The sequence below is a fragment of the Theropithecus gelada genome, chromosome X (genome assembly GCF_003255815.1).
Source record: "Theropithecus gelada isolate Dixy chromosome X, Tgel_1.0, whole genome shotgun sequence".
NCBI classification, from domain to species: domain Eukaryota; kingdom Metazoa; phylum Chordata; class Mammalia; order Primates; family Cercopithecidae; genus Theropithecus; species Theropithecus gelada.
In genome coordinates this window covers 101,745,862-101,758,527 of record NC_037689.1, presented here as the reverse complement: position 1 = coordinate 101,758,527, position 12,666 = coordinate 101,745,862, and the positions used below count along the sequence as shown (strand labels likewise).

The following is a 12,666-nucleotide window of genomic DNA, read 5'->3' as shown; positions in this document are numbered from 1 at the left end:
CTCCTAATGCTGTCCCTCTCCTAGCCCCCCAACCCCTAACAGGCCCTGGTGTGTGATGCTCCCCTCCCTGTGTCCATGTGTTCTCATTGCTCAATTCCCACTTATGAGTGAGAACACGCAGTGTTTGGTTTTTCTCTTCCTGTGTTAGTTTGTGGAGAATGATGGTTTCCAGCTTCGTCCATGTCCCTACAAAGGAAATGAACACATCCTTTTTATGGCTGCATAGTATTCCATGGTGTATATGTGCCCCATTTTCTTTATCCAGTCTATCATTGGTGGACATTTGGGTTGGTTCCAAGTCTTTGCTATTGTGAATAGTGCCGCTATAAATGTACATGTGCATGTGTCTTTATAGTAGAATGATACATAATTCTTTGGGTATATACCCAGTAATGGGATTGTTGCATTGAATGGTATTTCTAGTTCTAGATCATTGAAAAATTGTCACAGTGTCTTCCACAATGGTTGAACTAATTTACACTCCCACCAACAGTGTAAAAGCGTTCCTATTTCTCCACGTCCTCTCCAGCATCTGTGGTTTCCTGACATTTTACTGATCTCCATTCTAACTGGCACGAGATGGTATCTCATTGTGGATTTGATGTGCATTTCTCTCATGACAAGTGATGATGAGCATTTTTTCATGTTTGTTGGCTGCATAAATGCCTTCTTTTGAGAAGTGTCTGTTCATAGCCTGTGCCCACTTTTTGATGGGGTTGTTTTATTTTTTTCTTATAAATTTGTTTAAGGTCTTTGTAGATTCTGGATATTAGCTCTTTGTCAGATGGAAAGATTGCAAACATTTTCCGCCATTCTGTAGGTTTCTTGTTAACTCTGATGGTAGTTTCTTTTGCTCTGCAGGGGTCCAGTTTCAGTGTTCTGCATATGACTAGCCAGTTTTCCCAACACCATTTGTTAAATAGGGAATCTTTTCCCCATCGCTTGTTTGTGTCAAGTTTGTCAAAGATCAGATGGTTGTAGATGTGTGGTGTTATTTCTGAGGCCTCTGTTCTGTTTCATTGGTCTATGTATCTGTTTTGGCACCAGTACCATGCTGTTTTGGTTACCATAGCCTTGTAGTATAGTTTAAAGTCAGATAGCATGATGCCTCCAGCTTTCTTCTTTTTGCTTAGAATTGTCTTGGCTATGCAGGCTCTTTTTTGGTTCCATATGAACATCAAAGTAGTTTTTTCCAACTCTGTGAAGCAAGTCAATGGTAGCTTGATGTGGACAGCATTGAATCTATAAATTACTTTGGGCAGTATATGGCCATTTTCTTGATATTGATTCTTCCTATCAATGAGCATGGAGTGTTTTTCCATTTGTTTGTGTCCTCTCTTATTTCCTTGAGCAGTGGTTTGTAGTCCTCCTTGAAGAGGTCCTTCACATCCCTTGTAAGTTGGATTCTTAGGTATTTTATTCTCTTAGTTGCAATTGTGAATGGGAGTTCACTCATGATTTGGCTCTCTGTTTGTCCGTTATTGGTGTATAGGAATGCTTGTGATTTTGCACATTGATTTTGTATCCTGAGACTTTGCTGAGGTTGCTTATTAGATTAAGAAGATTTTGGGCTGAGACGACGGGGTTTTCTAAATATACCATCACGTCATCTGTAAAAAGTGACAATTTGACTTCCTCTCTTCCTAATTGAACACCCTTTATTTCCTTCTCTTGCTTGATTGCCCTGGCCAGAACTTCCATTACTATGTTCAATAGGAGTGGTGACGAGGGCATCCTTGCATTGTGCCAGTTTTCAAAGGGAATGCTTCCAGTTTCTGTCCCATTGGTATGATATTGACATAACTAGCTCTTATTATATTGAGATAGGTTCCATCAATACCTGGTTTACTGACAGTTTTTAGTATGATGGGGTGTTGAATTTTCTCAAAGGCCTTTTCTGAATCTATTGAGATAGTCATGTGTTTTTTATTATCATTATTAATACTTTAACTTCTAGGGTACATGTGCACAACATGCAGGTTTGTTACATATGTATACATGTGCCATGTTGGTGTGCTGCACCCATTAACTCATCATTTACATTAGGTATATCTCCTAATGCTATCCCTCCCCCCTCCCCCTCGCCCCTCCCCACAATAGGACCCCTTGTGTGATGTTCCCCTTCTTGTGTCCAAGTGATCTCATTGTTCAATTCCCACCTATGAGTGAGAACATGCGGTATTTGGTTTTCTGTTCTCGTGATAGTTTGCTGAGAATGATGGTTTCCAGCTGTATCCATGTCCCTACAAAGGACGCGAACTCATCCTCTTTTATGGCTGCATAGTATTCCATGGTGTATATGTGCCACATTTTCTTAATCCAGTCTGTCACTGATGGACATTTGGGTTGATTCCAAGTCTTTGCTATTGTGAATAGTGCCGCAATCAACATACGTGTGCATGTGTCTTTATAGCAGCATGACTTATAATCCTTTGGGTATATCCCCAGTAATGGGATGGCTGGGTCAAATGGTATTTCTAGTTCTAGATCCTTGATGAATCGCCACACTGTTTTCCACAATNCATCACAGAAGTGTGGACAATAAATTGCGCAAATGTTCCGTTCAACTCTTGCCTGCAATTCGGAACTGCTATAAATGCCAGTTGTTGAGAACTGACCATAGGGTGAGATTGTGTGCTACCACTGTTTGTTTAGAAGTGAAAATAAATGGCTGAACCCCTTCAAGAACATGGACATGGAGTGCCCGGTGTCAGCTCTCTGAGGAGCGTGCTGGGCAGATGGGCTGAGTCTCCCCTCATCACCCCCACCGCAGGTGCTACCCTGAGACTCCTCCTTGAAAAGTGCACCTTCGGGAAAGGGAGGGGTTGGGACGGTGGATGGAAGCCCCTGGTGTGCCAAGGTAACATGCCTGCTTCTGTGGGCCTCCAGGTCGAGCATCTGACAGAGTCCCACTGTCTCTCAAGGCCAATCTCTGGAAGGAGCGTGTGTCCTTTCTCATCAGGATTTATTGACAAAATTACCTATGAAGGCAAGCCAGATTGATGCATCTGCTAAGGCCAGCCAGGGATGAACAGGGATGCAGTGCTTTCAGTCCTGGCCCCGCTGGCTCACGGTTGGGGCAGGGGAAGAGCAATCCAGGGCACACAGCATACAACATGTAACGTCACTCTTTATTATGAAAATAAAACGGTGATCATGAGTGGGGCGAATACACAGAGCAACTGGCTCTCTGGGTGGTTATGTCATGCGGCCTGCAAGTTAACTCTGGCTTCCTGGTCAGCCAGGCCTTACGCTGGTGAAAAGAGGAAACAAAGAGGATGTGAACGAAGACAAAGAAGACATCGAAGGGCTCCTTTTAGGAGATTTGCTTGAAGGCCTCCGCTGGGATCTTGCCCTCGGTCTAGAGAAAGTAAAGAACAGGAGTTGGGATGTTAGTAAAGCCAGGTGCCCTGGGTTCCATCCCCACACTACCCGGCCTCCATCTTCTTGGCCCTCCTGACGACCCAGAGACAGCTGTCTTTTACCCACTTGATTCCCAGACCTCACCTGGAGCATAGTGAAGACCTGACCAGCTCTAGTGTAGTTCCACTCATTGTCCTGAAGGCACCTGGGGTGGGAGAAGAACAGGTGCTCTCCATTACTACCCCAGGACAGACACGCTGACTATGCAACGCCACCCTTAATCTATGCTACCTTTTTGGTGGGTCACATGTACCAATATGAGCACTATTGTAACAATGAAAAAAGGCCTAGGGAAAACCAAAACGCCTATCCCTGACATTAATACCCACTGGAATTCAAATCAGAAACATAGGGGTATTCAAATGAACAAGGGAGCTTAATACATATTGATAAAGAAAGATGTTCAAGAAATAACAAGTGGAAATTCAATAATACGTTTCTTTTTAATTGAGATATAATGCACATACCGTAGCAGTCACCATTTTAAGGTGTACAATTCAGTGCTTTTAAGTCTATTCACAAGATTGTGCGACCATACAACTATCTAATTCCAAACTATTTTTATCACCTCAAAAAGAAACTCCTTAACTGTTAGAGATCACTCCCTGTTCTCCCTCTTCCCCAGATCTTGGCAACCACTACTCTGCTTTCAGTCTCTACGGATCTGGCTATTCTGAACACTTCATATGAATGGAATCATATAATTATGTGGCTTTTTGTGACTGGCTGCTCTCACTTAGCACATAATGTTTTCAGGGTTCATCCACGTCATAGCGTATATCACAACTACATCCTTTTTCATGAATGAGTAATATTCCAATAATATTCCACCGTATGGATGTACCACATTATCCATTCAGCTAAAGGTCAATCGATGTGTTTCCACTTTTTGGCTATTTGGAATAACGCCACTATGGAAATTCATGTGCAAGTTGTTGAACGGGCATATATTTTCATTTCTTTTGGTATACACTTAGGAGAGGGATTACCGGATCATGTGGTAACTCCATGTTTAAGATTTTGAGGAATTACCAAAATCTTTTGCCCAGCAACTGCTCCGTTTTATGGTCCCAGTAGTAATACATGAGATTTCCAATTTCTCTGCATTCTCACCGACATTTGTAATGTTTCCTTTTACTGACTAAAGCTATCGTAGTGGCTATGAAGTGGTAACTCACTGTGGTTTCGACATGCGTTTCCCTAATGACTAATGATGTTGAGAAGATTTTCACACGCTTCTTGGTCATTTGTACATCTTCTTTGGAGAAACGTCTATTCAAATCATTTCCCCATTTTTTAATTGGGTGGCTTGTCTCTTTGTTGTTGAGTTGTAAGGGTTCTTCTTGTCAGCGATGTGATTTGCAAATATTTTCCCTTGTTCCCATCAGTCGGTTTTCTGCTTTCTTGATAGTGTCTGCTGATGCACAAAAGCTTTTAATTTAGATGAAGTCCAATTTACCTATTTTTTTCTTTGGTTGCTTGTGCTTTTGGTTTCATATGTAAGAAACGGTTGCCTAATTCAAGGTAATGAAGATGTACACTCACGGTGTTTTACAGTTCTAGCTCTTATTTTAGGTCATTGATCCATTTTCTGCCAGTGTTTGCACATGATGTGAGTTAGGGGTCAAAATTAATTGTTTTTGCGAGTGGATAGCCACGTCTCCCAGCACCACTTGCTAAAAAAGACTATTTTTTTTTCTCCATTGGATTTTTTCAGCACCCTGAATGATAATCAACTAGACACAAATATGTGAGATTATCTGTGGACTCTCAATTATATTCCATCGATTCCCACGTCTGTTCCTATGTCGGTACCATACAATCTTGATTAATGTAGTTTTGTAGCAAGTTCTGAAATCTGGAAGTGTGAGTCTTCTAACGTCGTTGTTCTCTTTCAAGATGGTTTTGGCTGTTTGGGGTCCACTGCATTTCCACATGAATTTTGGGATTACCTTGTCAATTTCTGCAAAGAAGTCAGTTGGGATTCTGTCAGGGACTGCAATGAATCTGTAGATTGTTCTGGGTGGTACTGCCATCTTAATGATATTAAGTCTTCCAATCTATGAACGTGGGATGTCTTTCCATGTACTTAGGTCTTCTTTAATTTTTTTCAGCAATGTTTTGCAGATTTCAGAGCATAAGATCTGCGCTTCTTCTCTTAAATTTGTTCCTACACACTTTATTAATAATTTTTGATGCTACTGTAGATGGACTTATTTTCTTAATTTCATTTTTTGGATTGTCCATTGCAACTACATAGAAGTACAAATGATTTTTGTATGCTGTATCTTTCAACCTTGCTGAACTGGTTTATCAGTAGTTTGTTGTGGTTGATTCAGATTTTACAAATGGAAGGTAATGTCATCTGGGCATTATGCCATTTTAAAAAATATTTACATATATCAGTATAAAAGTATAATACCTTTTTCATGGGCCCACTTTTTTTTGGAAGCAAAATATCCAGATAGTTACTCTTCCAAATTGCATGTGAGTTTCCATTACTCATTCCTCTGATGTCCCAACTCCCCCCATCCCCATGTACTCCCAGCACTCACTTCTGAGACCACTCCAGTTTCATCCCAGACTGGGCAGAGAATGCCTGCACCATTTCCTGCTGCTCCTGGGAGAGGGAGGGCTCAGAGCTGGAGGAGAGTGTGGACACTGGGATGGAGAAGGCACTCTGAGTCTCTTGGGGGCTGGCGTCCCTCACAAACAGCTCATCATTCACGATGCACAGACTGGAGGAAAGAAAAATGCACCCTCAAACTGGACAGGTAGATAACTCCACACCCCCAACAACAGGATCCTTCTTAACCACTGCCACTCAACAACCAAATTCCTTCCATATCCCTAACTGTGCCTGCCTCCCAGATTTTTTGGCTGGTGCCCTCTAACCCTCCCACAGAGTCCACCTTTGGAGAGGTTGTCTACCAGCTTCACTAGACCTTTAGCTCTAACCCCAACGCATTTACCCTGTACAACAGTCCAACGAAGTGGATAGTCTTATTCCAATTTTCAGAAAAAGGCACTGAATCACAGAGAGGTCGAATAAGTTGATCAACGTCACACACTTTGTGAATGTTGGGGTGATGAACAGAATCTGTATTCTGACTCCAGGGTCCACACTCTTAAACACTAGGCTAGACTGTTCCTTGGATCTTCCTGTTGGCCTTCCACAATATTGAGAACACCCCGAGGACTGCACCCACCACATTTCCACGACACGGGCCCCAAGCTTGGATGGGTGCTCCCACCCACAACACAGCACTAACCTGGAACTGCCGCCAGGGGTAGCGATGAAGGTCCGAGTGAAGGCGAGAACAGAACCCTGAGACTGTCCTTCCACTTCAAAGACAACAAACACCACCACTTTAGAGTTGCACAGGCTTTAACATGCTCACACGGTGATCCCCCGTCAGAGTCTTGCTTGACACTCACACAGAAGGCGGGGCAGACCAGGACAATTGTTCACTTGGAGTCAGGCGGATGTGGCAGGAATGGGGAGGGCAGCAACAGGAACAATCCGCTCCCAGTGACAGGGCCCCTATCATATGTGGGGCCCTGTGAAAACCACAAGTTCACTTAATTCCTATTTCACAGTAGCCCAAGAGATAGGTTATTAGCCCCATTTTGCAAATGAGGAAACTGAAGGGTTAAGTAACCAACCACAAGTTCACAGAGTAAGGACCTGGGATGAGAGCTGCCAAACTCCACAGTCTATGTCCTTAACACACGCCTGAGCTGTGCAGGGCAGACAGGCATGGACCTAGGTCAGAGCAGGGTGGTTTGAGGGCAGAGTGGGGGTGGGAAAACACGGAGGGAAGAAGAGGAAGGAAAGGAAAGGAATGAAATCAGGGAAGCTGGGGGAGTTCTGAGAGGGAGCCCAGCCAGCGGGAGGGAGCAGTGGCGGATCTGGGGAGGGGACAATACAGACACTCACCTTCCTTGAAAACCCCATTGACAGAAAAGCAGAGCATCCATTCCTGAAAGGGAAGAGCTCAGGTGCTCAGGATCCTCCTTAACCTCCTACCCACCTCTGGCTCTCTGGGCCTGCCCAAGGGAGGAAGCAGGTGCTCACCGTCTGGCACCACATGTCCACCAGGATGGAGCTGAGGTCATGCTGAGTTTTGGGCAACGCACTGAGGGAGTCCACAATGTCACGTTTTGTGTGCCTCAGCAGTTCCCCCTTCAAGTCTGTAGAGAAGAGAAGCAAGGAACGGCAGGGTGGGGCGGGGCAGGGGGCTGCCACACCCTGGTCCTTGGCCCCTGTGATTGTTCCCATCACACCCCCTTACCTTGCCCACTCTTCCCCATCACACACTTACGGGGGTCCTTGAGTGTTTTCATATTCCTGCTATCCTCAAAGTACTTGCGCAAGCTGTTCCTAGGAGAAAAAAAGGAGCAGGAGTGGGTGGCCCGGCCAGTGCAGGCATTTCCAGGAGTTGGCCTGTGTCTGCTGGGGAGACACACAGCCCCAGAGCAGGGTCTGAGTCGTGATACTCACGGGGCTGAGCCCTCGGCGTCGAAGGGAATAGCCAAGGAGAAGCAGGCCTCATCGTGGTAAGCACCGAGGAGACCCTGTCGATCTCCAGAGTCATAGATCGAGTAATACCTGTGGGGAAGCAGTGAGGATAGGCTACCTCTGTGGCCTGGGCCCCAGATGAGACTTGAAAACTCCCATGAGCTGACCTGTGCATGGGTAGCCCAGCCTGTCTCAGCCCTCCCCTTCCTCATGGTCCCAGCGTTCCAGGGATACTCACTGCTGCAGGAATTGCAGGACTAAATGCTTTAAGGTCTCAGATCCAGTAAAGTTTTCCTGAAATCAAAAGACAATTTGGATCTATGCGGTGGACAAAGCCTCCCTTACAACACCCCAAATCTTGCTTGGTCCTTCTTCCTCACCTTGCAGGGTTTCATTATCTCAGAGCTGTCAATGTCAACAATCATTGGTGCAGATAACTCTCGGCCGTCCTGGAGAAGGAAAGAGGAAGTCAGCAGTGGAGACCAAGGAGGTGGAGCTCGATGACCGATAAGATGAACATGCCCAGGGAGACAAGCATCAGAGGCCAGGTGGGAAATGGGCCTGGAAATTCCAGTGGGCAGCTTTCTCATGGGGTGCTGGACATCTCTACTATTACATGCAAACGTGTGTGTGTGTGTGTGTGTGTGTGTGTGTGTGTGTGTGTGTGTGTGCGTACACATTTTCAGGGAGAATATTCTTGTCTTTTTCAGGAATCCTTGCCTGTAAAATGGATGAGGGTCTGATACAAGCATGTAATCTAGGCAAGACCCAAAGGACTTAAGGGCAGGTGTGGAGGTCATGTTCTTGAGTAAGAGGAGACAATGATGACGGTATTATACATACTTACCAGGCGTAACAACTTGGGGAAACAGTCCCGGATGGCACTGTCCAAAACCAAAAATTGAATGAAGTGACTGACAGTTCAGGGTGGCACAGTCTCTCTCCCACTCCCTCTCACTCTCCTCCCTCTCCTTCCTCCTGGTTAGCTTCCATCTAGACTGTCCTGACTCCCTTTTCTCCAGTGCCACACGAAGCAGCACTGGGAGCCCAGGTTCCAGGGCTGTCTTCCCCTCCCTCCCTCCCCTTTGTCCAAGTCACTGTGGAAGGCTCTGCAGGGAGCAGAAAATGGGGTGGGAGCCCAGAGCTCTGCTACCTCACTGGCCGTCCATCAACTTGCCTGACCAGGCCCTGGCCAAGACCAGGTCAGCCCTTAGGGATGGCCCAGGATGCTGGGACAGGGAGGTGAGTGAGGCCGGGCTCAGGAGGCAGAAAGGGGAAGGCAGAGGGGACGACATCAGAAATGGGGCGAAGGTAGGGGAGGGAGAGATGGGTGAGACATAGGAGAGGAGAGACAAGGGAGAAACAGGATGCAATGCAAAGGGGAAGGAAAGACGCTCTACTGTGGAGGTGGAGTTTAGGGAGGAATAGAGGAGAAAAGGGCTCCCCTGCTGCAGCCCTTTCTCTCACTGCCCCCTGGCTGGCCCTGGGGACTGAGGCAGGAAAGGAAAACATGCACCTGTTGGGCTGGGGCCCACTGGATGCAGCTGGAGCCTTTCTCACCTGTGTGAGCTCAGTCTGAGCTGCGCATGGGAAACAGAGCAGCCACGGGGACAGGAGACCTTCTCCCAGGAGGAGTGAAGGGTCAGGCCCCAGCTCAGCATGGGGTTCAGAGTCTGGGGACCCCCTCTCCCGACCACTGCATTCTCTTCTGATGGTCACTGACTCCTGTGACCCTCTGTGCTGACGCCTTGACCGAGGAATGCTACCCGTCTCGGGCTACCCAGGGCTCCTCTGAGGGCCCAGGCAGGACAATGTGAGGTGTGGAGGGAAAGAGGGGCAGTGCCCTGAGAGGCCTGTCCTTCTGTCTCCCCAACCTCCTCGGCCCTCTGCCTTCCACTCCTGCCTCAGGAACGTGGCCCGCTTCTGGTCCCTTGACTCAGGAAACCCAGGTTTCTCCCCAAGGAGGGCCCAGCTCCTGGCATTGGGCCAGAGGAAGAGATGGCATGACAGCAGCCACCCAGGGCCTCGGCCCTCAGTATGAAACAGGGAAGCCCCCATGCCAGCCCAGGACAGGTGGGGGGACCTTTTTGGAGCAAGAGAAGGAGAACGCCTCTCAGGACAGGGGAGGGAAGCCCCATCTCAGCATGGAGGCAGGAAGGCCTGTGTCACATGAGGCCCTGGACTAAAGGACTCTTCTCAGTCCAGGGCACCAGCATCTGAACACTGTTGGTCCTGGGGAGGTGGGGGAGTCCTGCTTCCTGGAGCACACTCACGGAGGGCACGCTGGAGGAGGCTTGGTGGAGACAGGCAGGAAATGCACCCCAGAGCAGGTGAAAAGGGGAGCATGTCAGAGGAAGGAAAGGAGACCTCTAAGCACAGATGAGTGAGTGACACAGAGAAAGGAGTGTGTGTGTGTGTGTGTGTGTAGGAGGCGAGGTTTGTGGTCCTCCTAGAGGACCAAGGCCACTCCTTCCTGCAGAAGGGCACTTTCAGACACAGCTCAGTCACCCAAGGAGCAAAGGTGCCCAGGAAGGGCGATAGGGGTTGCCACTGACCTTACATAGGCGGACTGGTCCGAGAAGGTGCTGCACAAGGGGTTCCCTTCTAGCCATAGCTCTTCGAGCTTCAGCCCTTTCACCTTGCCCAACTCCCATGCCGACTCCAGCTAAGAAAGATGGGGAGGAAACTGGAGAAGGAGGGCCAGGGAAAGAGAGACACCTGGGACCGTGGGTCCCGAATTCCCCCAGCCCTCATAGTCACCCACAGGTACCTCTGCCTGCCTGTTGCCATTATCCTGATGTGTACTGCCATCCACCCTCCATCCAAAGTTGATCTGGCTCCCCCTTCTCACCTTATTTTTGGAGAGGTTCAGGGTCTTGACTTTGGGAGCCTTCTCTATAATGTCAGACAGGCCATCCAGCTGGTACAGTTTGTTGTTGCACAAGTTCAAAGACAATAGCTTTGGGTCAAGAAGAGTTAGAGTGGGGGCTACTATCTTGGGCCTCGGAGACAAATCTGCCCTCCACCTTACCTATTCCACCCCTCTAACTAAATACCAGCACTGGGCCTAAGGCTTCACCTCAGGGAAATGTCTTTCAATGATCTTCAGGGTGGCAGCCATGCAGTTTCTTCGATTCAGGATTATATCAATGTCACGGCCCATCAAGTCTTGAAGAAGCCAGGAGAAGGGAATCAGAAGGCTGGGAGGGCCCTGGCTGGACCAGAGCCAGCACCAACCGCTCCGTAAATTGCCATCCCTAAGTCTCCCTCTCAGGCAGACCGCTCTGCCCCCGCTTGCCTTAGAATTGCTGCTGTCAGCCATACCTGGGTCAAAGCGGAGATTCTGGAGATCAAGAGCTTGTTGGGAGACATTGTACCGTTTGTTCATAGTCAGCTGCAGAGATAGAGATGAAGACAGAGGCTCTGAGGCTCTGGTGGTGGTGGTGGTGGTGGTGGTGGTGGTGGTGGTGGTGGTGACGGGGAAAGAGGGGACCAGGGGAAGAAGACGTGGGTCCAGGAAGTGAGCATACAATGATCCTTGAGTCTGTATTACCTTAAGCATCTCCATTTGGCCTGGCTTCAACTTATTCTTCACAGAGTAGGGCGCAGTAGAATGATTGACAAATATACATATCTGCAGGGAGGCAGCGTGGTAAGTACCAGGACCTCTAATCCCAAAGAGGACGACCAGCCCCCTGGCCTGTCCTCCTGCCCAGAGACTAAGTACAGGGAATGCCCTCAACACACACCTTTCGGTTCTCGTCATCACAAATCTTATAACTGACATCCTTCAATACGGAGGCAGTAGTAGCATCCTGGACAAAGAAGCATGCCCGATTTCGGATGTAGTGAAACTACAGGGAGTGAAGGCAAGAGCAACAGCATCAGAGGCCAATGGCCCCTGCTGAGCCAGGCCTCTCCTCGTCCCCCGTGCCCACTCAACTGGCTTCACCATCCTCTCTTACATCAACCGGAGTGAAGGGGGCACTGCAGTGGCTCTGGATTGAATTCATTAGCCATGACTTGTCATACTTTATCCCGTAAGGAATCTAAAGGTAAAAAGAAGAAATAGGAGAGAAGGGAGAGACAACACGGAACTAAGGATGGAGAACAGAACCAACCAGCTGGTTTTTTTTTCTTTTTTTCCGACCTTCTACTTAGCTTAAGACCTCTAAAGAAAGGACCGCTGACATGATTTCTTATTTTTGTGCCAAATATGGACTCCCTAAACTCCCGTTCCCCCTATTCCGAAGCTCTCCTCCGAATAATCAGCTGAGGGTGTTTTAAGTGGTCTTCCTTCTATCAGGTTTCAGAATAGTCTACCTAATGCAGACCCCACCCAGATACTCACTGTGACCTTGAACCAGTTCCTTGTGTATCCATCCTGTGTGTTCTGCCTCATTTTTCTCCCTGGAGGTTTTCCATTTCTCCACGTGGTAATACAGATTTCGTCTTCACTATGCCATTTCATTCTTCTGTCGCATCGGATGCTATAAGGAGTGCTGTGGGGAAGAGGAGAGAAGGCGGGTATCCATTAAATCTAAGAACGTCTTCTCTACATGCTCCACTCACTGACGCCAGGGCTACAATTAGGATTGCTCAGCCACTATTCCACTTCCAGCATTCTTCAGCTCTCTAATGAGAGAAGAAAAGGAAGACCACAGAGAATGAAAGGGCTGCACAGTCCCGGGGGCTGCTACATGCAAACCAAGCTGCCTGGT

At 47.7% G+C, this 12,666-nt stretch overlaps 1 protein-coding gene across 2 annotated transcripts in view; it reads right to left on the bottom strand.

Annotated features, from left to right (window-relative positions):
- Window positions 1-3,110: 3,110 nt before the first annotated feature.
- Window positions 3,111-12,666, bottom strand: part of LOC112615458 (nuclear RNA export factor 2) — a 71,427-nt gene continuing 61,871 nt past the window's right edge. For both annotated transcript variants that reach the window (XM_025372141.1, XM_025372142.1), the window contains 19 exons: window positions 12,297-12,447; window positions 11,911-11,994; window positions 11,695-11,799; window positions 11,499-11,579; window positions 11,270-11,339; window positions 11,025-11,113; window positions 10,797-10,904; window positions 10,501-10,610; window positions 8,793-8,829; window positions 8,326-8,394; window positions 8,184-8,239; window positions 7,928-8,035; window positions 7,749-7,807; window positions 7,502-7,617; window positions 7,364-7,406; window positions 6,696-6,768; window positions 5,979-6,161; window positions 3,508-3,568; window positions 3,111-3,361 (listed from right to left, as the gene is read on the bottom strand). In XM_025372141.1, coding sequence (XP_025227926.1) covers window positions 3,317-3,361; window positions 3,508-3,568; window positions 5,979-6,161; window positions 6,696-6,768; window positions 7,364-7,406; window positions 7,502-7,617; window positions 7,749-7,807; window positions 7,928-8,035; window positions 8,184-8,239; window positions 8,326-8,394; window positions 8,793-8,829; window positions 10,501-10,610; window positions 10,797-10,904; window positions 11,025-11,113; window positions 11,270-11,339; window positions 11,499-11,579; window positions 11,695-11,799; window positions 11,911-11,994; window positions 12,297-12,447 — 1,648 coding nt within the window. In that variant the 3' untranslated portion in view covers window positions 3,111-3,316. The remainder of the gene's footprint in view (window positions 3,362-3,507; window positions 3,569-5,978; window positions 6,162-6,695; window positions 6,769-7,363; window positions 7,407-7,501; window positions 7,618-7,748; window positions 7,808-7,927; window positions 8,036-8,183; window positions 8,240-8,325; window positions 8,395-8,792; window positions 8,830-10,500; window positions 10,611-10,796; window positions 10,905-11,024; window positions 11,114-11,269; window positions 11,340-11,498; window positions 11,580-11,694; window positions 11,800-11,910; window positions 11,995-12,296; window positions 12,448-12,666) is intronic.